General features: G+C 47.5%; 1 protein-coding gene across 7 annotated transcripts in view; it reads left to right on the top strand.

Moving 5' to 3' along the window:
- LOC135243202 (histone acetyltransferase KAT6B-like) overlaps window positions 1-26188 on the top strand; it is a 39278-nt gene that overhangs the window by 8467 nt on the left and 4623 nt on the right. For 4 of the 7 annotated variants that reach the window (XM_064314862.1, XM_064314845.1, XM_064314853.1 and 1 more), the window contains 14 exons: window positions 9576-9684; window positions 11393-11508; window positions 12092-12173; window positions 12619-12751; window positions 13607-14586; window positions 16470-16594; window positions 16882-16994; window positions 17094-17235; window positions 17715-17876; window positions 18245-18338; window positions 21289-21520; window positions 21933-22092; window positions 23086-23310; window positions 24215-24533. In XM_064314862.1, coding sequence (XP_064170932.1) covers window positions 9576-9684; window positions 11393-11508; window positions 12092-12173; window positions 12619-12751; window positions 13607-14586; window positions 16470-16594; window positions 16882-16994; window positions 17094-17235; window positions 17715-17876; window positions 18245-18338; window positions 21289-21520; window positions 21933-22092; window positions 23086-23310; window positions 24215-24533 — 2992 coding nt within the window. The remainder of the gene's footprint in view (window positions 1-9575; window positions 9685-11392; window positions 11509-12091; window positions 12174-12618; window positions 12752-13606; window positions 14587-16469; window positions 16595-16881; window positions 16995-17093; window positions 17236-17714; window positions 17877-18244; window positions 18339-21288; window positions 21521-21932; window positions 22093-23085; window positions 23311-24214; window positions 24534-26188) is intronic. The other 3 variants (XM_064314877.1, XM_064314896.1, XM_064314887.1) reach the window with 3 other exon arrangements.

Genomic DNA, 26188 nt, shown 5'->3' with positions numbered 1-26188 from the left:
GCTGTCTTCTGTTTGTGTTCATTTTGTTCACTGTTTAGTGTGAGAGCAAATGAGTTAGCCTGGGTGGCCAGCATCATACTTTGTAACAGTGACCATTAGCAGTTTGAAAACTAGCCCAGTCTCGTCTTCAGTAAAAAGTGAATCTCCTCGGTTCTTGTATGTGATGTGTAGCTCAGACTTGTCTCAGACTTTGCTCCCTGGTGCTCCTCATAGTCCAGACTGTGGGATGCCCAAATTGACTGGATGTGCATGATTGCGGAGAGGCTGTGATTATTGTGCATTCCCAGGAGAATGTGAGTTAATCTTCTTTGTGTGTGTGTGTGTGAGAAAAGTCGGGCCTTTTGTGTTTGGGGATATAATGATAATATGCATAGTTTGCATTACTTGTTCTCATTTACATGGCTCAGATTGCAGTAGTCTAGTAGAAATGAGATGCACCTCTGTAATGAGGTCATGTGAAGAGCAAGCGTAGAGTCATTTGAGTTTTTCTTTCTATTTTTACATTTTTTTAAACGTTACCAGTTTTCCACCATACCCTTTTTTATTTTTATTTTTTTGTGCTTCTTGCAGTGTCCTGCTGACAGTGGGATCCGTTTGGTAATCGCATGTAGAGCCCGGGACATTCCTCGGCCTTTGAATTGTTCGCTCGATTAGGAGCCTTTGGTTTCCGCGCACGGAGCTTGACTGTTGCTAGGAGGTAAATTTCATTGACGCGAGCGCCCGGTGGCTCGCATGGTGCCAGTCGCTCCACAATAAGGAGGGTCTGTCGTGTCGCAGATGGCGCAGGGAGCTGCCGGAGGTTGGCTGTGTGCTGATTAGCTCCATGCATTAAAAGGGGCTTTTGTGATTAATTGTGTTGTGCGGACTGGTCAGTCTTGCAGCTGCCTCCCTGCTCTTTATTGCGTTTCCATTCGAGCTGGCCTAATTCGCACCGGGGACCAGACCAAATTCTCGCTCCTGCTTTGTTGCGTTGTTTTTTTTTTTTTACAATGGGGACATCGCTCAAAAATAAGCAGTTTGTTTTTTTTTTTTGCGAGAGCTTGCTTTTTAGCTTTGGCAGTGTTTTTAGAAACATCGAGGTTTGCGTGACACAGAGAAATGAAAAGGGCCGGGCGAGTGAGTGAGTGTTTGGCTCGCGTTTTAGACCGTTCATAGCAGGAAGCCACTCTGTGCAGCTCCATTAAAAACAAATACGAGACGTTGTTTAGAAATGTCCATCATTTATCATTTACAAATTGAAACAAACCGGAAACAAAAAGATGTGGGCAAAAATAGTAAAATAAATAACTAAAATAAAATCCAGTCCATGTTCAGGGAATAGGCATAGGAGGCCTAGAACCCTGATCTGTGATCGACACCCTGAGTCTGATGGACGGATCTGGACCTGAAGCCCGAGGAGAAGGTCGGGTGGTAGCAGTAGCACTAGCGTGTGTAGCTACGAGGCGCTGTACGGGTTGCAGTGAGTCTAACAGCGCTGGTGACTTTTATGACCTTGGCTCACTGAGCTGTGCTGTCAGGAAAGCCATTTGAATATGGCCTGATAATTTCCCCATTAGCTCACAGGTGCTGCTGCATGGTAAAGCACTGCTGGCCCTGGAGCAGGGATCACCGGCAAACAAAGTAATCTGATCAGTCTGATTTATGAGCGGCGGTGGGGGGGCTGATTAAGAGAGGGGATGAATGGGGTACAACCTGCCCCCCCCCCCCCCTCGTTGTGTGTGAACCATTACAAACCCAGCTGCCCTTAATGCCCCTTAAGGGCCTCCCCCCCCCCTAAGGATTCATGTAACTTGGTTAAGTGGGCTTTCCTATGGAGTGCTCAGAAACGTGCTGTTAACCTGCTGAACACCTGCCCTGAACGCAGGAGGGTCACCCATCTGAACACCTGCCCTGGGCACGAGTGTTGGCCATCTTTCTTAGCATCGCGATCGCTCCTCTCCTGATCCCACCGTTAGCATCGCGGTCGCTCCTCTCCTGATCTCACCGTTAGCATCGCGGTCGCTCCTCTCCCGATCCCACCGTTAGCATCGCGGTCGCTCCTCTCCAGATCCCGCCGTTAGCATCGCGATCGCTCCTCTCCTGATCTCACCGTTAGCATCGCGGTCGCTCCTCTCCTGATCCCACCGTTAGCATCGCGGTCGCTCCTCTCCGATCCCACCGTTAGCATCGCGGTCGCTCCTCTCCTGATCCCACCGTTAGCATCGCGGTCGCTCCTCTCCTGATCCCACCGTTAGCATCGCGGTCGCTCCTCTCCTGATCCCACCGTTAGCATCGCGGTCGCTCCTCTCCTGATCCCACCGTTAGCATCGCGGTCGCTCCTCTCCTGATCCCACGTTAGCATCGCGGTCGCTCCTCTCCTCTCCTGATCTCACCGTTAGCATCACGGTCGCTCCTCTCCGATCCCGCCGTTAGCATCGCGATCGCTCCTCTCCTGATCCCACCGTTAGCATCGCGTCGCTCCTCTCCTGATCCCACCGATAGCATCGCGATCGCTCCTCTCCTGATCTCACCGTTAGCATCGCGATCGCTCCTCTCCTGATCCCACCGTTAGCATCGCGGTCGCTCCTCTCCTGATCCCACCGTTAGCATCGCGATCGCTCCGCTCCTGATCCCACCGTTAGCATCGCGGTCGCTCCTCTCCTGATCTCACCGTTAGCATCGCGGTCGCTCCTCTCCTGATCTCACCGTTAGCATCGCGGTCGCTCCTCTCCTGATCTCGCCGGTAGCATCGCGGTCGCCTCTGACCCCGTTAGGCTGCTCGACACTAAGCCGCTCTTCTGCCCTCTTCCGTACAGCGCCGCCAGCATTCGGTTGACATAATAAATCCTCGATGGTTCAGAATAAATTCAGCCTAAGTGAATGTTTAAAAAAAAAAAAAAAAAATCATTTGCCTCTGCCTTGATTGGTAATTTAATGGAACACTTTTCCATTATCCGTCTCCAATAGATAAGTGATTAACGCCTTCAAATTAAGGCGTGAAACCCACTCGGCTGTGAGGCTGCTCCTTTCATTTTCAGATCATCCGCGGCGAGCTGGCCGGCGGTCTCTGCGGCGGTTACCGCGGCGATGAGGCCCGCGTCCGCGCGTCCACGCCGCCGCCTCTGAAGCCGAGGCCACCGCCCGGCTCCTAATTGGCCCAGATGAAGGGAATGGGCTGGCGTTTCATCTCGGGGTTAAAACAAGCGAAACAGATGTGCAGTTCAATATTTAATCAGCCAGGTTCGCGCCGCTGGCTGGAGGGAGATCAGCCCTCCGCGCACAATACCTGTAAACACATTACAATTCCACCCCCTATTGCTTAACACTGCGCAGGCAATTGCAATGGTTTAATCTCGCTGCTGCTATCCATTATTCTCTGTACATATGCAGAGTTAAATGGCAAGTTAATGGGAAGTAACTGTGTCATATGAGTGGGATTAGGCTAGATTGTGAATCAAAGGGAGAAAATCTACCTAGCATTTTATCCAGGAAGCCTTGCCTTGCATCACAGATGGGCCTAATTCTTTTAAATACGTTTCTGAAAAAAGATTGATGGGCACCTGCAGTTGTTATCCTATAGGCCTAATAAAATTTGTAAGATTGCCTGCAAGTCGTTGCTGATAAGATTAATCTGACTTGTAATGAGTGTGTACTTAGTGTGTTTTTATTAGACCAAACCAAACCCTTTCTCTAGGCTTCAACTTCCCAGTGCTAAACAGGCTTTTTTTCCAGAAAAGCTCAAATTAAATTCGAGATCCAACATCACATGTTGCATTAAGATTTTATTGAACTTTGCTTTGTGGCTTTTGAAGAGGTAAATGCATCTTATTAGGAGTACTGATTGACAGCAGTGGCCAGTATTGCAGGACCTCTGGCATTAAACCGTCCTTATGATGCAGTGTTAGAGCAAGGTCCTCTCTGACTGTGTACAGGGTCGGTTTTGGGCTCCTGCTCAGATTTCCGCTGAACTGGTTCTGTGCAGCTGCTGCAGTTGACCTCCTGACCCTTCTCCCCACACCTGATGAGCCAGTACAGTCCCGTCCACTCCCACCCACTGTGAGTACCAGAACATCACTCCAGGCGAGAGGCCAGTTCTCTGGTGTCCTGCCTAGGTTAATAAATAGATAAGTATTTATTTTTTAACGGAAAGGCCGCTGGTTTGTTAGCAGTGGGGCCAGCGGTATGCTGCTGTGGATCCTCAGTTCGGTACTGAATTATTTGTGACATCATCATGACATCAAGCATCAAGATGACATCAAGCATCAACGCATCAAAATGAGAAATGAGCCATTTATACCATATTTTTGTTATGTACTACCGGAGGTTTTTTTTGGGTTATGTCCTTGCTCCTAAAAAATGGTGAGCAGGCATTCCCCTGCAGTGCTTTTGGCTGAATTTTTCTGTAGACAATTAGGCCTGCATTATGCAGTACTGATGTGCGTGTTTGACATTTTCAGATTTTGTAAGGTTAGATTTCTCTGACAATGTGCATAAATTCATTTTTAATAAAAAAGATTCCTCTAGTCTAGCCCTGTGTCACAATGGCACAATCAGAGCAAGCTGTTTGTGTGGGTAATTAATCGGATCATTTGGTTTGTAGTAGGCTAATATGACTATTTTCATTTCCCACGGCTGTTGAACTTGTAACATTTCTATTTTCATTGTGTGCTGTTATTTTCTGTCCTTGCATTTCCCCGCTGCTGTATAAAATCATTAGAATAACTGTGGTGAACTGGAATACATTTCACCATCCAGAAATCAGGAACTGTTACCTTAGCAACAACAGAACAGAACAGAAGAGGGAAGGCTGGTAGTGGCGTCTCATGAAGAGCGCTGCTGGTGCGGGGCTTTTATTCAGCGCCGACGTGCTCCATCTCATAAACGCATTCTGGCCGCTTAGGCGGTCTCCTCGGATCGCTGTATTCTAATAAAAATGGCCGACGGGCTGCGCGTGGCTCGCGGTGCTTCTGATGTCCGCGTCTCAGATCGTCAAACGGCTCTCCCGCAAGCCCCGCCCGGCCGCTTAAAAAATAAACATAACGAGACGGCAGCTCGGCAGTTTGTAGCATTCAAAACCGCTAGCGTTCGTTTAGCGGCTCGGGTTATAAATTAGCGCACTGCAGGCTGGGGGATCGGCGGCGGAGACGGTGGAATGGTCTGGAAGGGAAGCGAAGCGCAGTGTCGGTGTGAAAGCGGTGCTGCGGTAAATGTGTTGGCATGTTTGAGTGCCCCGTTGCAGAAGAGGGGAGCCTAAAACAAGCCCTTAAGTAGAAGCGCCCGCACCAGTCTGGGCGGGGGGTCATCAGAGTGAACATGCAGAATGGCCGAGTAGATTATATGGTGAGAAGCTTGGATGATAAAGCAGAGGTTGCAGGTTCAACTTCCAGTTGTGGCTGTGCCACTGTACTCTTGCGCAGCCAGTCTAACTTGCTTCACTGAGTATCTAGCCACACACGTCAGTTTTAGGCTTTGCAGCTGACCCTGGATTGAACCGCCATTCAGACAAACTGGTAATGCCGGAAGGTTCCGCAGCTGTGGGACGGTGAAGCAGTGTCTGTGGCAGAAGGCCGACTAGTCCGGTGTCACGCTCCAGTTCTTGGCAGTTTGAGAAGCAGAAGCTGTTGTGTTAAGATGGATACTGGGTGAGTGCGGTCTTAGCCTGGAGGTGATGCTGCATAGTTTTTGGCGAGGTTACTCATCCCGTTTTTAGGCGTCATTGAGGCCTGTCGTGATGCATGGTGGGATTTGTTTGTTGGAGGGAGGAAAGGAGAGGCATGATGGCGAGAAGCTGTCCCTGAGCTCGGGGATTCTGTGGTGACTGAGATCAGGAGGGGGCCGAGCATTGAGCCCTGTGGGACTCCAGAGGATTGAGAGGAGGGGCTGGACACATTGGGGCGTGGAGGATGTGAGACTCTGGGGAAATTAGCTTTCTTTTGTTGGGGGAAATCCAGAACCTTCATCTCAAAAGTAGCATCCACTGTCATCTGCAAGGTGTTGTGAAAGGGAATTTTGCCTGAATCACACTGTGGTTACAAGTGAGGCTTTATCAGCGTAAATGAGCCTTTATAACCTGTTATTGTCCTCTATGTAGCCTGTTTTGAATTAAAAATAATCTTAATGGTCTTATTCAAAACCAAGCAGCCTATTACTTCAGTAGAATATGAAATTACATCTAGACTGTTGGCTAAATAAAAGTGTAGTGAGCTGTTGCAAGATTGTTGTCTAACCTGCCATAATGAGCTTAAACACATACAATTTAGTCATCATAGTCATTTGCTTTGTGTCTTCAATTTTTCTTTTTGAACGTTTGTGGTTAACAAACTTGCTTTTCATGCTACCTGAGCAGACATTTATTCAAGATGCTCTTGTTTTGCCTTGCTAAGTGGCACAGAAATCTCTAATGTGAAATCGTACATTGAGGTGGGTAAACATGATTGACTTGGATTAGGCCTACAGTTCACAAGTTTTAAGATCTGTTGGGCGTCAGGTGTTGATTTGTGCCGCAGACCAATGTTACAGGCCCTTCGGTAAATCGGCACCTTTTTAAATGCATGAAACTGGCTCCAGTTCAGAACGGCCCGTTGAAAACAATCGTTCCCTTCGCTTTCGGCTCCTGCACACACAGGCCCAGTCCTCCGGCCCTCCTGCCACCACCCCTCGTTCCCTGTCCTCTCTTCATGAGGCGCCTGTAATTTCCCTCCGGTTCCCCCGAGCGGGCTGTCGATGTGTGTTATGATGTTCTGAGCGGCGTGTTTGGGGGGGGGGGGCGTGCATATTTGGGTCCGTGGGGAGCGTGTGCCTGGGCCCCCCCCTTGTGAGCGGTGGCGGGGGCTGTTTGTGGGTAACACACCCTCTGAGAATTCCATCAAGCCGCTGTTGTGCAATTCACTCCGAATTCTATTACTGTTCCCGCCCGACTATCAATTTGCTGATGGCCGTTCATAGTCGGGATGATTATTTTGAGTAGCACTTTGAGGCTGAATCGATGCTCCCCGTGTTTCTCTGACCCACCTCGTCGATTGTGAGAAAGGATGTGCTGCTGTCAAAAGCAAATTACTCTTCACAGGACTTTAAAAAGCTACCCACCCCCCCACCCCCCCTCATGTGGCATTATGAAGCTATAGCGCACCAGTTAAATCCCACCCCTGTGGAGAACACTTGACCTCCAGCGTTTTGCCGGTGTAGTAGATATTCATTTCTGTTCCTGCAAGGGGAGGTAGAAAAAAATGACCCTGCTGATCAATAAACAGGAAAAATGCCAGTTTGTCCTCCTCCCAAGCTCTTGGGCTGTCTGTTAAAGCGTAGTTTATTTGAAGTGAATCTGCATTTCCCCTGACCACCAGCCAGTCTTTCTGAGGCTTTTTCCAGCCTCTGTTTGCTCCACTGATGATGGTTCTGTGTGAAATCGAACCCACGTGCAGATCGTTAGTCACCAAACCCCAAAGGAAAGCAGCACTGCTTCATTGAGTCATACCTCAACTACACAGGCTTGTGTGGAGTCTTGTTCCTGTGGCTACCTGAGCGTTTGAAATGTTTGCATCAATTTTATTTTACAAGACTCTCCATTAGTATCTGGGTGATATCCAAACATATCAAATTTTACGGGTAATGGCCTACATACTTAATTTCTGAATTCGCAGCATAATCTTGGCTCTTTCCACGCCATACCTGCTCCCAATGAAGAGTTCTTATTCCACTGTTTTAGTTTAAGATGACAAATTTCATGCACAAATGTGTACACAAACATTCTACACACCATCAGATATTGTTCCATTTCAGAAGTGTGTAGGCTAGTTTGTTTCAGTTTGTTAACCAAAGTGAAAATTTAATTCCAATTCCCCAGTTGTAAAACTGTTCAGTGCTTAGTTCATCAGTCCATTACCATTTGAACTGCTGTCTCAAGTGGACAAGGTCCTGATGGCAAAATTGTGTGTGTCTTAACATCTTCTGTCCCCGAGGTGGGACACTGTTGTCTCTGCTCCAGTGTGTGAGGCACGTGGAGGGTTTTTTTTTTTTTTTTCTTTTTCGTAGCATGTGTGTGATTTTTTGGGCTGGCTTTCTTTTTCATGGCTGCTCTCGGTTCTGTTTTTACACATGTGCACTTGTGCCTTTTCTCAGGACTGTCCCAATTTTTAGGGCCTTGCTGGTTTTTGCCTTCTGACTTGACGAACCAAATCTGGAGTTTTCCATATTGGCGATTGCTGGAATTCATCCAATACAAAATTACACATCGCTGTAGATGCGTTGCGTGAATTTGGGGTGATGTGATGAGCGTTAATCATTGTCAGCAGGCTAATACAGACCCCTTTTTTAAATTGGTGTTTGGTGTTTGCTGTTGCAGAAATAATTAGGCTTTTGCAATTAGCTTCAGTGTTCGGTTGTGGCAGCGCGCTTGGTTCGTTCCTTTTGTCTTTTGCGCAGGCTGTTTATTATCGTGGCTGTACGTTAGGGTTTTTATAGACAGCGGCTGAATTAAACGCTGACTTTTGTTTACCGGTGGCGTTTTACCCATCGACTATCTTTTTGCTAACTGATTAAATGCGGCCAGCTGCTATCTGCAGATAGGGCAGTGCCAACAGGGCCAATAGGGCCTCGCTTTGAGCGGCAGGCTATTCAGCGCCTTCATAGTGTTTTCAGATTATCCGACTTCTGTCATTGCTCTGGAAGCACCTATCCAAGCAGACCCTGGCTGCTGCAACATGCGTCCCTTTCCTTAGACTTTATGCTACTGACGTGTACTGTGACAGCACTGTCACTTTCATTGAAGCGATAATCCTGCATTTTGCATTTGCTGACTTATTGCCCGTGAATTACTCTGGCCCACGCCAGTCTTTCATGCTATTATATTTCTGTTTCGGTTGCCCCCCAAGGAACATCTGTTTTAATGCATGCAAATAAAAATGATTGAGTTGTTGGAATAGTCACAGTTGCGATGAAAATTCATTATTTAGAAATTGGATTTGTAATCTAGGTTTCTGTGTATAATTTGGCCGTGCCCTTTATTAACACAGATCTAACAGAAGAGTGGGTTTGATTTCATGGCATTAAATGCTCACTGTAGTTTAGAATAAGACTCTGCGTCCCGGTGCTAATGATCTGCCTGCTCCTGCAGTGCTGTTCAGCATCCAGGGTTGGACGGGTCTAATAATAGCATCTAACTGACAGCATTTCATTGTTTTATTTATTTTATTTTTTTAAGCCAGTTATGTAACTAAGTGCAGTTGGCAGTTTTATGTCACAGAGCCCTTGGAAAAAGGAAAATCTGCAGTGGTGGAAAATATTTGCTTTATGTATTTTAATAAAACTGTGTTGCAGCTCTTAACACTGGTCTCATGACCCCTGACCCCTCTCTGTCAGTGGGCTGTAGTGCTCTGTCCAGAGCCTGCCGAAGTGCATCATGGGGACATGGCGTCGGGTTCGGGATAAGCCCAGAGAAGCCAAACTGAATCTCCCTCTCTCTCTCCTCTCTTTCCCACTCCCTCTCCCCCCCCCCCCCCACCTCCCCCTCTCCCCCCCTGCCCCTGCCCTCCCCTTCGTCCCTCGTCCGCCACCGTCTCTCCTCTCTCATCCCTCTCTCTCTCTCTCTCTCCCTGCAGCCGCGGGCCGACCCCATCCCCATATGCAGCTTCTGTCTGGGCACGCGGGAGTCCAACCGGGACCAGCAGCCGGAGGAGCTGCTGTCGTGCACGGACTGCGGGAGCAGCGGTAAGTCCCGCCGTGTGTGGGGTGGGGGGGGTATGGGGGGGCGGTATAAAGCCACAAGGTCAATTTCTATCACCCCAATCTGCCGCCCAGTAGAGACGCCTGGCACAGCCTGGCATGGGCGGGTATTGAAAGCTGGCAGAACACACTAGGTCTGTCACGACGCCACCTGCAGTGCTTTGTGCGCTGGGAAGTATTAATAAGTGGCAGCTGCTTAAATTGAGTGCCCACCCCCCTGTGGGGTGGGGTAATTTGTGGTTAGCCACAATGTACAGTAAAATGAGGTACATGTTTCAGACCGTACACCTTGACCACTGAGGTGTGCAGAAGGTTTGTCTCCTGTTCTTCAGTGTTCAGCTGTGTGTTTATCAAAGTGTGCCGCAAAATGGCTACTTTATGTATAAAATAAATAAATATATAAAAACGGTTTCCTGGGTCCTTCAGATGAAGAGGCCATGAATGAAATGAGATCTCAGGATGAATCCACTTATCGCTTTGTCGCTTCATGGTTATTGGGTTATATCGCTTTCCGTTCCTTGATATGTGAGCTGGGTTTAATTCGCTGCGATTCCTCCGCTCTTGTATTTTCTGCGGAATTGCGGCTTGCTAACGAACGCTGGTGAAACCTCAGAGCGGCCTGCTGTTCTCCGGCGCAGGATTGAATTTGAAATGGCTCTGATGATTGAGCGGGCGAAGCGCGCTGCTCGGGAACGGAAGTGTAGAAAAGATCTCTCATTTTCTGCGGCAGATTGGTGGCATTTACTTTCCTCCTTCTTTTGTTCCTGACAAAATTGCCAACCTTCCATTAAATTGCCTCCAAAGTAGTAATTTTTTTTTTTCTTCTTTTTTTCTTTTTTCCGAACAATTATTTTAAATGCCAGAAAGAATTGTACATCCCGGTGACATTTTTATCGCCTGAATTTTACTAAGTAGCTTTTGAGGTGGTTTTCCTTAAGCGTTCGGTGGTGTACACAGAGCGTGTTTTCACCGTAAAACAGCTGTTTCACGGCCCTGGGGGGAGGGTGCAAGACGAGGCGAAGGCCAGCGTTTACACGACTTTCACGGATCGTCCTCCGTCAGACTGAACGCCGCTGCCGTTTCTGCCTCATTAAGATCAAATTATCCTTAATTAGCCGCTCAGATGTTTCATCTCACTGTTTCAGACGCCGATCTTGGGAAGGGGATCCTGCACGCTCTGAACAACAGCGTTGGTATTTATATATTTAGTGCTGTGCGGTGTGCAGTCTCTAAAGGGCACGTCTTTCCCATTAATAAAAACGTGAGTTTGATGGATCACTGGATCTGCTAACTTTACGCGTGACTTTGTTTTGTATCCGTTCGTAGAAGTCTTACTCCGTATGTTCCTGGGTTGGTTTTTTTGACATTGGTTTGTGGAGCAGGACGGAGTTGGGCGGTAAACCCCTTGCGTGTTTGTTTTTGGACAGGACAGCGTACAGGGGTTACATATGGGCTTTGATTCCAGCTTTGCGCAGGCTGTTTACAATCTCATTTAACCGCAGAGAAAGGGGTCCTTTCATTTCAAACGGGCATTCTACTACACCACCTGGTGAGGGCTTGCGTGTGAGGGCTTCTCACAGTCTGGTGAGGATCGATGTTTGCCGAGGGAACCTCAACATTGTGAAAGTACTTTCATTTGCGTACGTTACGTCGAGAAATGGCTCATTCCTGCTGTTAATTTTTTTCTCTACAGGACATCCGTCGTGTCTGAAGTTCTCTCCCGAGTTGACCGCGAACGTGAAAGCGTTGCGGTGGCAGTGTATCGAGTGCAAGACGTGCAGCTCCTGCAGGATCCAGGGGAAAAATGCGGTAAGTCAACAGCAAGATGCCTCTGAGAAACAAAATGGGTGTAGAGGAGTCTGGTGTTGACAGTTTTATAAACTTTATTTGTTCTGCCTTGATGTTCATCTGGGGGATATTTCAAGTTGGATTAAGGAGTAGCATGCTAGCTTTCATAAATATTTAACTCCTTTACCGACTGTCTCCTTAACCCTGCTTTGTGAAATATCTCCTGATGCTACATTGCTGGCTGCGATGTCAGAACTAGAATGGGGCATAATCTCAAGGAAGATGATCTCCAGGCAATGTGTTGATCACCCTGCATAAGCATAGACCATAGCCAATTTTCAGCGCACTATTAATAGCATAGTTTTGGTTTGCCACCTCTCGTGGCAAACACAGTAAATGGAAACTATGCTTATACAAATATTAGCATGTCATTTCATTATATCCAGTCATATCCCAGTGCAGTCTATCCCTGGGTTGTTTTTGGGAAAAATTGAAAGTTATGAAAAATGATGACAAACTGTGCATGATGAGGGATTGCGACAACTCCAGCTGGTGGCTTTGGTACTGCATTGTAGATGATTCTGTGTTGTGTCGCTCTGCGTAGGACGAGATGCTTTTCTGCGATTCCTGTGACCGGGGGTTCCACATGGAGTGCTGCGACCCCCCCCTCTCGCGAATGCCAAAAGGTGAGACGCCATTGGAGCATTTCTGCTCCCTGCTCGCCAACTGACTGTCAATGCCCAGTAAGAGTGCGGAAAAGGCAGATAGGGTTCATACTGCGCTCCTTATCATATTATTCCGGAATTCTCTATTGAGAATGTTAGGAATTGTATTCCGGAATTGTCACTGTGTTCCAGACCATGGTCCCCTGCCTTTAACAAGTTAACACATGACACTCAGAACATCCAAAGTGACGGCATTTTACGCAGATTGCTCCGGAATGCAGCCCCGTTCCTCGGGTCGATTTTTCTCCCCTATGTCCTGCGGAGAGATGAATCCTCGTTTGGGAATGAGAGCGCGCACGTGTGTGTGTGCTGCTGTGTCCCGGTGCATTAAAAGGGGATATTTCACATGAACGTGTCCTTTTGAATGGATGGAGCTCCTAATGCTCTTTGTTTGGATGTCCTCCAGGATTGTGGATCTGCCAAGTCTGTCGGCCCAAGGAGACGGGGAGGGGCCTGCTGCACAAGAGGGCTGCCCAGATCAGAAGACGATATGCAAAGCCGCTGGGAAGACCCAAAAATAAGCTAAAGCAACAAACCATGTACGTCCCTCTCGGCCAGCTGTAAAATATTTGATGTTCTAAAATATACTGTTACTCGTGAATGGATTCATTCATTCCTATACGGTGTGGCTGTTTTTTTTTCCCCCTGAAATTTTCCCGAAAGGTCATGAATATTTTCTTGACAGTGTGCTCTTACATTCGGTTAAAGAGAATGGCCTGAAGCAGCCTGTCAGACGGGGTCCTGCCCGGCGCGTCGGTTAAGGGTTCAGGCTTTTGAAGCCAGTGTTGTATCGGTCGTTGCCTCAGATGCAGAAATCTTTGAATTGGGGCGGGGGGGGGACATTCAATCTGAACGATTGGTTCTGGATGTGAAATGCCCGTACGCTGAATCGGCAGCGTAGCTCTTGGCTTTAAGCGTCCGATAGTCAGGGTGTCTTTCCGCGTCTGCTTAACAGCGTCGTGACCGAGAGATTTCTGCATGCCTTTGAGCCCCTGAGTACCGATGCAGCTCGTGCATCTCCAGCTTTCCAGCCGTGTCCCCGGAGCGCTTGGGCCGAGCGTTTGAGAGCACTGGGTTCTGCTGTCCACACGTTTGTGAATTCGGTCCGTGTCCCGCAGAGCCCGAGCGGTGTTCCGGGGACTGTCTCTCTCTCTCTGTCTCGGGCCCGTGCCAGCTGCTGATTAGCATGCGCTTTCTGCAGCCGTTACCGATCCTCCCCAGACCAGGACTGGCTTGTGTGTCTCATTCAGGTTGTGCAATGAGGTTCCGACTGCAGTCACTGTGTGCGTTGCTCAGCCTAAAAATGTTTCCAATTGCAATTGTGTCCAAAAGCAAGCTGCCAGAGCGACTTCCTGCTGATAATGACGGGATATTAACCTCTGATTTGTCCGCAGGTCCGTAACCGGCGGCGACGGCTCCACGATAGCACTGACGGGAAGGGTGTCACCTGGTAGGGGTCAAAAGATTACAGTCTGTACCACACCTTCATCTGGTCATGCTGCATCCGCGAAGGCCGCCAGGAGCCGATTGGCTGTTACAGACCCCTGTTGGGCGGGTGACACCACCAAATTCACCACCACCACCTCCTCCTCCTCCTCCACCACCACCACCTCCTCCTCCTCCTCCTCTTTCACGTCTGCACCCACCTCCTCCAAACTTACCGTTAACAAGAAAACCAAAGGGCTCATTGACGGGCTTTCCAAATTTTTCACCCCCTCCCCCGTGGGCCGCCGGTCCCGCCCCGGCGCGGTAGACCCGTCCAAGCAGCGCCGGCCCAGGAAACGGGGCCTTCCGAAACCGCCGCGCACCCCTCGCCCCGGCACTCAAAAGCTAACCACTCCCCTCTGTCCGCTCCCGCCCCCCCCTCCTCCTCCTCCATCGTCCGGACAGAGCCCCACCTCGCTGAAATCCAACAGCTCCACCTCCGCTAACTCCCCCCAGAGCTCTTCCAGCCAATCGAGCGTGCCCTCCCTTAGCAGCCTGTCCAATCACAGCCAGCTTAAGGGGCTCTTCGACGGACTGTCGCACATCTATGCCACTCAGGGACAATCTCGGAAAAAGGGGCTCCCTAGCTACGCCCCGCCCAGGCGCCGGCGCCGGGCGCCCGATGCGTCTTCCACGCCCCGATCCTGCGCCCAGCTCCACGGGACCCGAGAGGGTAAAAATAGGCTCGTGTCCCACCCCTCCCCCTCCGGCTGGGGCGTGTCGAGGGGACGCCCCTTTAAGGCGGCGGGCCATTTCAGACGCACGCCCTTCCTCAGAAAGCACAGGATCCTAGGCAGGTTAAAATATAAAGTGACCCCTCAGAAGGGTGCCCCCCCGCCAGGGAAGGGGGGCGTGGCAGACGGAAGAGTTAAACCCGCGCCCGACTATGGTAAGCAAAGGCTCACGGCTCCCTCTGAACCTGCGTCTCGTCCAGTAAAACTCTCTTGTCACTTTAGGCTTGTCACTTGGCATTTCTCTTTTTTTTTTTCCTTTTTATATGTTTTGATTCTCCTCTCTAAACTTTTATTATAAAATAGTAATTTAAAAAAATAATTTAACAATTTTTTTTTGCCTACCCCTCTCCCACCACCCCCCACCCACCCCCAAATGCTGATTAACACCTAGACTGTCTTTCAGCTAATCCTGTACCACCAAAAATTTGATTTACTTCTGATTTATTTGCCTTTGTAGTGGCTGTAGGATCCAGCGCACATTAACACATCCTGCTAATGGCTTTATGGTAGTGCATGGCTATCCAGATGCTCATGCTGCTCCCCTCGCCCTGCCCCTCCTCGCCCTGCCCCCCCCCCCCCCCCCCCACCCACAGCAGTGTGCTCGTTGTGATTGCCTTTCTGCACAAACACTAGCCCATTTTGCAGACCATGCCATTCTACTCTACTCAACTCTTGCTTTGTTCTGCCACCAAACCAGGCTTCCCATAACTCTGCCCATTCTTCAATTACACCACAACATCCGGGCCTCCCCCAGGCCAGCGTTTCGGCTTGCCCGTTCGTCTCCGATGGCGACCACTGCTCTAATTTGTGGCTGAATTTTCTCAGCCCCCCCCCCCGTTAATCCGCTCCCCTGTTCAGCGTGACGGGGAGAAGGCGCTGGCCATCTGTGCCGGGAGTTAAGGGGTTAACGGTTGGCCGGGTTAATGGTGACTCACTGAGACTCTGAGGTCTTTAACCGAACTTGTGATGAAATTGAAGTGTGGGCCCCTGGCACGTGTTGGACACGCACATGGAGTTCTGCGCCTCGCTCGGTCCCTGCATTCTAGCTCCAGTAGCTGTGTAATGGCTTTCATGTTCCAATAACGCAGCGATATGAATTATGCAGCAAACAAATCCTTTTATGAAGATATAATTCTCACCTTGTTCAATTCCTATTAAAATATGATTGTGAGACCTGATATAAAATCTCTTCTTTTTTTAAAATCTGACATGTTGAAAGTTGTGCCCTTGGCTGGACCCTGCTTTTTGGTTTTTTTGTCAAATGAAAAAGTGGTTTTCTTGCCCAGTTCTTGCTGTTCAGTGCACAGTTATAATTAATTGGCTTTTAATTGACTGAACGCTGTTGATGTTGAAGTCAAGGATCATGAAAGCTATTATTCAGTAGCTTTTTGATTCAAATTTATTTATTTGATCTGATCAGGAAGTTTGGGAGGATTTAGCATTTTTCTCTTATCCTGTCTTATTCTTTTCTTAAGATACTATCATAATTATATATCGTTCTATTTTGAAGTTATGAGCACTGTAGTTCCATAGAATTTCTTTGTTTTTAAAATAAGATGGCATTTGTTTTCAGTGCTTAACTGGTAATGCAAACTCAATGCAGGTTGTGTTCATGGTATGATGTGACTGCATTTCCACTGTTCATGTTAACAGAAAACTAAGACAAGTACACCATAGGTTTAGTAAATGCAAAATACAGCATGTACCTCCACTCTTGTCTTAACTTGATAGAGCAATTACTGCATTGAATAACTGAAAAAAATCAGTTTAACAATACTCTGGTGAATTGGTCAAATTAATCTTACGTTGATGTCATTGTACAACATCTTGAGACATCTTGCATGAATAAACTCCCATGCACAAGCCTCAGTGGCAATTCAGTGGCGAGTCAGGAAACGATGTGTGTTGATGTTCAAGCATTTCGCAGTACCTTCAGTGTTCTGACTGAAACTGGTAGATCTTGATAGGGCCCCAGTGTGCTTGCGTTGTGTTTTTTAAGAGCAGTGTTTGACATAACTGTTGATCTCTGTGAATTAAGCAGAGAATGAAGGCACAAAGCACGTCAAGAAGGACACTCACGATGGGATTGTGGCCATTTCAAAGGAGCACGTTTCGCAGGAGGATCTGGAAGTGTTCAAGCACGTCCAGGAGCTCTCCTCGCAGGTGAGAGTTGGTGAAGCGCTATTCAGCGCTTGCTGAATGCTCTTTATGTCTCTGAGAGGGAGCTATCGCTGCTCTCGCCAGCCATCCCGGGATAATTCAGCAGGACTCTGAGAGACCTGACAATGCCAGAAGAGCACTCCTGAAAGCATAAGGAGGGTCTGCAAATTCACACATTCATCACTGTACTCCTGCCGTGATCGTTTTTTTTACGATGTGCTTATAGCGGTTACTTTTGTGTGCGCTTCCAAATGAAAAGTCTTGTGTGTTTTTGCTCTCTTACTGTTTAGAAAACTGGAAGCTTAAACAGTGCGGATTTTGGACGATACCCAGCAGTCATCGAGTTTGGGAAGTATGAAATCCACACCTGGTATTCCTCGCCTTACCCGCCTGAGTACTCCAGGTGAGCAGGGTCGCCGATGCAGGCTTCTGGCCGGAGGAGTTTAACGCGCGACGCGTTCCGACAGACGGATGCTTACATCTCGCCGTTTCCTCCCGACAGACTGCAGAAGCTTTATCTGTGCGAGTTCTGCCTGAAGTACATGAGGAGCCGGAACATTCTCCAGCGGCATTCCAAGAAGTGTGGCTGGTTCCACCCTCCGGCGAACGAGATCTACAGAAAGGGTGACCTCTCTGTGTTCGAGGTCAGTTCCTCCGCAGGCTCATATTCCTGGTGCTTGTTTATCCTTAATATATCCCTGGCCTGTGCCCTGCTTTAGTGTTAAACGTAAAATCATGATCCCACAGTCCACGCTTCAGAATGTGGGCCGGGGCTGTATCTGTTCATAAGGGCCGCTTTGTCTCCCTGTTGGAACACTAATGGGGTCGTGCCCCGGGGTCAAGTGGAGTCGAGAGAGGGGCGACACTGATTTTGGTTTTATCCGCGTAGTGTACGAACGCCCATCTGGCCCTGCAACTTTTACTTTGACTAAAACTGAAAACTTCTCCAAATTCTCCACTTGAATGAAATGAAACTGGTTTTATTGTATTATTTTTTTGTGTGTACGTGAAGTACCTCTTAAAGTGGCTGGCTGTTCCTCTTCATGTGTGAAATTTGATACTGAAGAGAGAAGTTGATAAAACAATGTTGGACCTTTTTTTTTTTTTGTGACCCCTTGCTTAGGTTGACGGAAATGTCAGCAAAATATTCTGCCAAAATCTCTGCCTGTTAGCCAAGCTCTTTCTGGACCACAAGACTCTGTACTACGACGTCGAACCGTTCCTCTTCTACATCCTAACAAAAAATGATGACAAGGGCTGCCATCTTGTAGGGTACTTTTCCAAGGTAAGAACCTTTTTCTCTAATCGTTGTGCATGTCTCATAGACGCAGATATGTACTGTGGTGTTTGTGCAAATAATTGATGTTCCAGTGCTCGCATAGGATGGAATTTATTTTTTAAATGGTGGAATAACCATGTTCAGCTTTGTGATATTTATGCAGTTTGGTCTTTCTTGACAACCGCTTAAATAAACAGGTTGTGTGTACCTAAGGGATCACTCTTTGAAATGTAAAACGCATTTACCAGCGAAGGTGTACGTTATGGGTCAGAGTGTGTGGTTGTGTGTATTTCAGGCCAGGACAGTGGCAGGTGCAGTGAATGGGCAGCTTCAGCACAACTTTGACACACTTAATCTGTTTCTCTTTCCCTCAGGAAAAGCTTTGCCAGCAGAAGTACAATGTCTCCTGCATAATGATTATGCCTCAGTACCAAAGGCAAGGATTTGGGAGGTTTCTTATTGATTTCAGTAAGTTTCTCTAATACATTTTAAGCACACAGCCTGCTTATTCTGATGTGCAAACAAATTGCATTTCACAAGGTTTGAGTCATTTTTTCGTGTGTACGTGCGTGCACAGTATTTTAAATTCAGAATGCGTGTTGACCTAACCTTCTGAAAGTTACAAAAGCACCTTTTCATTTAAAATGGTGTTTGGATCTCTGAGCTGGTTTGGAGGGTTAACCTTGGTTTTATTTGAAATGCTGGAACAGGTTTGTGGTTTTACTTGATTTTGAGGGCTTAGCCGCTTGTGTAAGACATGCTTTTTCCCCAGACATGCTCTTTGTTTAGCCGGCTTGTTTCAAACCTTTTCCATGGTTTGGTGCTTCTCGCCCTTTCCACACAGGTAATGGCACCTGGAAACTTGTGCTTGGAGCGGTTGTGACGTTTCCATTTGACTTTGTAGAGCTGTTGAGAAATGCAGAGGGTTTGAGACGTAGAAAACCGGTAGATAACAAAGCTGGATTAGGGGAGAGGGGGAGCAGCTGGGCTTGTTTTTAGGGGCCCACATCGGAAAATAGGGTTCAGCTTGAGGAAATTGGGTTTTGGTTTTGGCTTTGGCTTTTTAAAATTTATTTTTATTTGACGTTTTTGGTATTACTGTGCCACAGTTTTCCTTGGCAACCCTTGGTGCAGTTATAATAGTAAAAATTGGGGCTTCTCTGCTATAAAAATTGTGATGAGTAGTTTGAATGAGCTTTTGATTGTGCTTCAATGGTTTGTCTGGAAAATACTTGGAAATGGAGCACTCTCCAATAACTGCCATTTTATGACTTTAAAAAAATTTTTTTAATCTAAACAAGCCTAGTCAAAGTGAAAATTATCCCTCTGGTTATTTTTCATTGGCAGGCCTTGGGGAAACATGCCTGTCATAAGCATCTTCCCCAGGACTCTGAGTCTAAGACGTGATTATCTTTTCAGAATCATTTTTGGCAACATTCAGAGTTACACTGAAGATGAACAGGGAACTGCAGCTCTTCAGTATCAGTAACACGTGGAAGTAACAAGTTTAACTAGGAAGTTAATATCCACTTGTAACATTTGTAATGTTAATAAGGATGATATTTATCCAAAATATCTCAACATCAGTCCACCCTATCCACAGGTTATTCCATTTGTTGGTACGGTGGCATTTCTAGGCTCAACAGCAAACTAAATTAAAAAGCAGTGTGTAATATTTTCATTCAAGAAAAGGAAAAATAACAAAACAAAAAAAAAATCTGCATGTTTTATCTAGAGATGAGTATTTCTCTGCCAAAGCAAACAATCACCATGCCGTTGGATCTCCTTGCAGTATTATCCATCAAGTGGTCTGTGATTCTGATAGTCTGCGCTCATTTGTATTTCTGCCATTTATTTTATAAAGGAAGCAAATAAAAAGAAAAATATTCCATCAACAGAGTGGCCCAGTCTGGCGTGGGGATGGCGAGTCCTTTGAAGGATTGTCTCGTGAACGCAATTTGTGCGTGATGTCCAAATTCCACCGAGGGCTGTCGAACCCCCCCCCCTAATTTAAAGGAAAAGTGTGCGTATTTTTGTGTTGTTTCCGGAGCTGGCCTTTCCCGAGCACTTCACAAAGATAAACAGGCCCGGCGTGTTTGTTTTTGCTCTGGACGCGTGCGTTAATTCCTGCAGCTCCCCGGGTTTTTATGGCGGTAAATCGCGGTGCTTCTGAGCTCAGCTGTCGGCGGGCTTTTCTCTGCCCGGTAATTGTGGGACTGGCAGCGGAGGGCCGGCCGCTCTGCCCGCGCAGATGTTGCTGGAACGCGCTGCCCGTTTTTTTCCGTGCCAGTCTGTCAGCCCGCAGAAGCAATCTCCGCCGACCTGCCGGCTGAGTTCCGCCGTGGCCGCGCTCCAGCCATGGCCGCCGCTCTCCGTAATGGATCTGCACCCAATTTAGCCGCGCGCTCCGAGTATGACGGGCCTAATCTTCACTGGGGAAGGCGGCGGGTCACACCTGCAGGTTACAGGCCTGGGGCTCGGAGCAGTCAGCTGCAGTAATCACCTCCACTCCCAACAACAGACAGCTCAGCCATGTTGAGTTTTTTCCTCTCTCTCTCTCCCTCTCCTCTCTCTCTCTCATTGCAATCTGACGATCACTAAAAATGTCCTGTGACTGTTTGCTTTGGCTCTGATAAGTACGTGACACGAGAGAGAGTTTGAATTCCAGCTCTCGTCGTGTCGTTTGGTCAGCATTCACACGCATTTTGGCTTGCGTAACCCGGAGCACAATGCCACACAGCACCGTTTATTATCCGCTTTGTTTACTCGGGGTGTGTTGTTAGTTTCTTTTGTTGCTTGCAATGGCCACCTTCAATTGTCCGCAGGTATTCTGTTGTGATCTCTGTGCTTGGTGGGTGGAATTGCTCCGTGCAAGCTAATCCTGTTTCCTGGTAGGTGTTAACCTGTTATGGTAGACCTTGGCAACGGAGCGAATTCTTTTCAAGGTGCTTGTTAATGGGTGACCCTTGACAGGGCTGCTGTAAGACTAATTACTGATCGAGGTGGCTGCTTTAATTTTTCGTCCTTTTGTTTTTTGGCAGTTTATTCTTGAGTGAGCGAAGCCTCTAGTGAGGCTGACACCCAGCTGTTCCCCTCCAATTTGTTCCGCAGTTTCGCTCTCCTTTCTCTCCCTCTCCCTTCAACCTTCTCCGCTGCCCTTGGCAGCATGCATCATGGCATCTGACAAGAGGTTGAAAGAGTGGAAAATAGATTGCCTCACCTCGTTTGTGCTCTTTGAAGGTGGGGGGGGGGGGAGAGGTGGGCTTTCAGCTCTAATGCACGTAACCCACGTAAGACACGGCCGCACTTTTTTCAAAGGAAAACGGCAACCTAACACAGAAACGGCTAGCATTCATCTTTGTTTATGTTGGATTTTTATTGTAATTGTTTTTTTTCTTCCCTTCCCCCCCTTTTCCAGGTTATCTGCTTTCCAGGCAAGAAGGACAGGCTGGCTCCCCGGAGAAGCCGCTGTCAGATCTGGGCCGGTTATCCTACTCGGCATATTGGAAAAGTGTCATACTAGAGTACCTTCATAAGCATCCAGACAAACACGCCAGCATTAAGGGAATAAGCAGGGCCACTGGGATGTGTCCCCACGACATCGCCAGCACTCTCCAGCAGCTCAGCATGATTGACAGGCAGGATGGCAGGTGCGTCAGACTCCGGAATATATACATTAGCATTCGCCCGGGCGCCTCATGAATTTGATGCTCGCGCGCTTCTGAGCGCGAGAGCTCTTCCTTAGCCTTTGCCACCGCGGTAATTGCTGCAGGTGTCTTCTGTCCTCTGAGAAATCCGTCCACGCCCGCTTAATGCGATATCATCTTCCCTCAACCACTTTATTGTTCCAAAGGATACTGCCAAGTATGTGATATTTGCGAGGAAAAATGTTTCAGGAATCGACTCGCTGTCACTCTCCGTTATCTCCTGTTAAGGCGTGTCTAAGTGAGCGGCCTGGCGGGTTTTTTTTAAATGAAAAGTTTTGAGTGAAACGTGTCGTTCTGCACCGCCGGTGTCTGCTTTGCAAACGCGTCACGGTTTGCCTCGTGGTTCTGTGTTCAGGTTTGTGATGATCAGGAGGGACAGGCTGATCCAGAAGCACATGGACAGGCTGGAGTCGAACCCGCGTCTGAACGAGGTGGACCCCGACTGCCTGCGCTGGTCGCCCGTCACAGCGCTGAACGCCGTGCTGTCCGAAGAGGAGCGGGAGGCCGAGATGGACGTACGTCTGCTCACACCCGTGCAGGTCCACATGCGCGCACACACACACGCACACACACAGCACAGGTCCACATACACAGCACACACTTGGAGAATCCTGTGCTGTGTTTTTGGTGTAGGTTCCAGTGGTGCCACCAGGTTGATATGTTAGCCAGTCACTAGCATGTTGATTCGGTGGAATTGAACAGGAAAAGTTTGGTGAGACTCTATAGCCCTTCGCTGTATAGAGCGTGCTTTTATAAAGCGTATTTCCCCGATTGAAACATTCTGCACTCCATCGCTTCCACTGACAGAGCAGCTTGTGTGTTCACCTGGAGAAGCCCATAAATGGCAGATCACTGCTTAGTGTTGAGAGCAGAGAATACAGGAGAAAGGAGGATGACGTGTAGAGATGATCACACTGCTGCTTATCAGCTCAGTGTCTGTTTTCTGTGCAGGTACTGTGTGCTTTCTCCATTACACAATGGGACTGCAGACTGAATTAAAATCAGACTGATAGTCTTTCAGTCTTGCCTTATCTCTGAGTGTAGCAGATGAGTTGTGGGTGCTGATAGGATTACATTTTGCTCCATAAACGTTTTCTCACATTTGCTAGGAAGGAGTCATTTTCCGCAGTTTTTTCCCCCCCAAATGTACTTCACTTGCTTCCAAGTTATTTTAATGAGATTCAAGTTTTTGCTGTCGGTAAGCATTTAATGTAGTGCAAAATGACCCAAATCGGCTCACTACATTATTAATAACGCCAAATATTCCATGAAGCGCCATCTCCCCTGGTAGCTGCTTATAAATGTTTATGTGAGACAGATTGCTACTCAGGATCCAGACTCCTAGTTTACCCGCCAAAAGAAAAAAAAAAAAAGAAAAACCTTGAGCATCTGAGCATCCAACTGAAATATATTCTCAGATAAATGCATGTGATTTCTGTGAGCCGTGTCAGTGGACACTTCCTGGATCAGCCCTTAAAGCGTCCTTCATGCCTTTTGTTGACCTGCAGGCCGAGCGCCTGATGGAGCAGGCCTCCTGCTGGGAAAAAGAGGAGCGTGAGGTCTACATGTTGAGCCACAATGGCCGCCAGCCGCACACCAAGGTCCACTGCAAGAACCCGTACAGGCGGGCCCTGGCCAGCGACGACTACAGCGAGGAAGACGAGGAGGACAACTACGACAGCTCGCCCCCCGTCCTGACCAAAGCCCAGGCCATGCTGGGCGCCAGGCGAAAGGTGAGGGGGAGGGGGGGGACGCAGAGGGTCCTGTGGGTTAAATTTCACTTACATTTCCCTTCGACCAATGTGCTAGGGTCTGCTAACCGTGTGAACCAAGCGTGGTGTACGTCTGACAAGCAGTAAAGCTGCTGTACAAAGCAGGCTGAGATGCATCATGTTCCGTGTTCTGTTCTGCCAGCCTGCAGGCCAGGTTCCGGTTTGTCCTTTTTGTGCGAGATCATTTGAGACCGAGTGGAAATACCTGTGATATATGCTTGCTCTGTGTTTATGGCTAATGCCCACCTTTCTGATTGCTCTGCTTTTGTTTATATAGCACTGCCCCCTTGTGCTTACAATGCGCATGACACCGATGTAGTCAGATCTTTAGTCTAAGGTAGAAATAAATAAAAAATAAAAATGGGATCATTTGTTTCCCATGTTTTTGAAGGTAAAATTGCGTATATAAAACTGAACTGGATGCTACAGTTCACGGCCTTTTAAAACTCAGTTCTTTTTATATGTGGGAATGTGTAATTACAGTATACACAATCGTGTGTAGATCATGACAGTCTCTACTGTAATTCAGCAAATCTGTGTAGGAAGCGTCTGTGGTTGGAATGATCCTGCGTGCTTCATTTGTGGCTTTCCAAACAGGCAACAGTCTGCTGGAGAAAGGACCACTTGGGAATTGTGGTCGACATTGAGACACTGAACGTTTATTTTTTTTCACAACACAAACCGTTTAGAATGTGGTTATGTATCCCTATATTTATTTGCTCTCAGTCAGAATTACAAGGTTTTGCTTCATTTTAGATGGTTAAAAAGATGCAAAGTGAGCTTTTTCAGACTGGGGCTGGGGGTTTGCGTTGGTATGTGCTGGGAGGAAGCAGCAGCTCAGTCTGTTTTTATGCCTCGTTTACAGAGAACTGCCATTCTGAGAAGGAAGAGGGGCAGGAAGAGGAAGAGAATTAATAGCAGCGTCACTACGGAAACCATCTCTGAAACCACAGAGGTCCTGAACGAGCCTTTCGACCACTCTGAGGAGGAGCGGCCTATGCCCCTCCTGGAGCGCACCTGCCGGGCAGGCGAGACTGAGGAAGAGGAGGATGAGGAGGAAAAGGGCAAGCTCGACCGGACGCCGGTGAAGAGGCGCCGTGGCCGACAGAGGGTGGTGAAAGACGAAGAGCGGAACGACAATCGAAAACGCGGAGCGAAGGACGCTACGGATGAGAACATAAAAGGCAACTGTTTATTTAAATGTCTTCTGATTCCCATGCAATCTCACATAGCACATACAGCAGGGCTGCCCAACCCAGGTTCCTGGAGATATATACTGTCCTGTAGGCTTTCAATCCTAAACAAAGCATACCTCATTCAACAGCTAGAGCAGGGCTGCCCAACCCTGTTCCTGGAGGTCTACTGTCCTGTAGGCTTTCAGTCCTAAACAAAGCATACCTCATTCAACAGCTAGAGCTGGGCTGCAGAACCCTGTTCCTGGAAATCTACTGTCCTGTAGGCTTTCAATCCTAAACAAAGCGCACCTCATTCAACAGCTAGAGCAGGGCTGCCCAACCCTGTTCCTGGAATTATACTGTCCTGTAGGTTTTCAGTCAAACCCTAACCAGAGTACACCTCATTCAACAGCTAGATTCGGCTGCTAAGTGTTAGAATCAGGTGTGCCATATGGGCTCTGAAGTCTGATGTAACGTAGAGCAAAACCTGTACACTACCCATATTTGGATTTCCGGATAAAGGCATAATTTCCCTGTCACAACCTTTGATTTAAACTGCCGCTTAAAAATAGGACGTTTTTATCCGGACATATTTCTCTCCTAAACGGCACTGGGTCAACTGAATTCCGATGCCGCTTTCCAACCGACATAATTATTTTGCTAACAGAAAGCTAACACTGCTGGGAACGTTATTTACGTCACAGTTATAGCGTACCGAAGCGCTTTTCAAACTGGTCAAACTAACCGTTAGCCTGCAAAGAAATATAGCTAAAGAAAGACCTTGAATAACTTAAGGAAATTACTAACAAGAACAGCAACGATAACAACAACAATATATTTACAGCAAAATATACAACTGTACAAAAATCGCATAATTTATTACGCTAACGGGTAACCGCAAACCGTTGCTCGAGTGAATGGTAGCTGGAAAGATTACCTGTGATGGAGCTCGTGCTCACTGCTCGTCAGCCATGGCGCTCTTTCTAGCTAAGGAGAAAGCGTAGCGTAGTCTACACTCAGGGTAAATTCTGTTTGTAGAACGAGTGGGCATAAATGGAAATTAGCAAAAGGTAAATTCCATACAGACAATGTGGTAGTCAATGTGTGGAACAGTCGGCCAGGTCACGTAGTAGAGGCAGAAACTTCTAGATTTTCAAGATAAGGCTTGAAACGGCATTACCACTGAACGGGGGTAAAATGTAATTCCGAATACGCTCTTCTGATTGGTTGGAAGAACGTCCCCACCAGTTAGCATTAATATATTAGCATAACTGCGACTCGCATTTTACAAATTTGTAAAACATTTAGATATTTGTGAAGCTTCATTTAATTATTTGTGAAACCGTTTAGATATTTATGAAACTCCATTTAGATATTTGTGAAATCATTTACATATTTGGGACTTTCGCTACAGTAATATCTCCATGCCAAAAACGTCATCCTTGTATTTGGTACACACATCTGCCCGTTTGCTCGTAATACGAGATGCTTTTAAAAAGTAATGAAGAGCTGCATATCGATCGTTTGCTGATGATGTGGGGCCTTGTAATTTTGTGGTTGCAGAACGATTCAATGCTTCATTTGCTTATATTAAGTTGTTGCTGTCTATGATGAAATGCGCTAGCATATCATGTAGCAGTAAACCGGAAATTCCGTTCACCGGA

The sequence above is a fragment of the Anguilla rostrata genome, chromosome 2 (assembly GCF_018555375.3).
Source record: "Anguilla rostrata isolate EN2019 chromosome 2, ASM1855537v3, whole genome shotgun sequence".
Lineage (NCBI taxonomy): Eukaryota > Metazoa > Chordata > Actinopteri > Anguilliformes > Anguillidae > Anguilla > Anguilla rostrata.
Note: the sequence above shows the minus strand (reverse complement) of the source record. Positions and strands in the feature narration are given on the sequence as shown.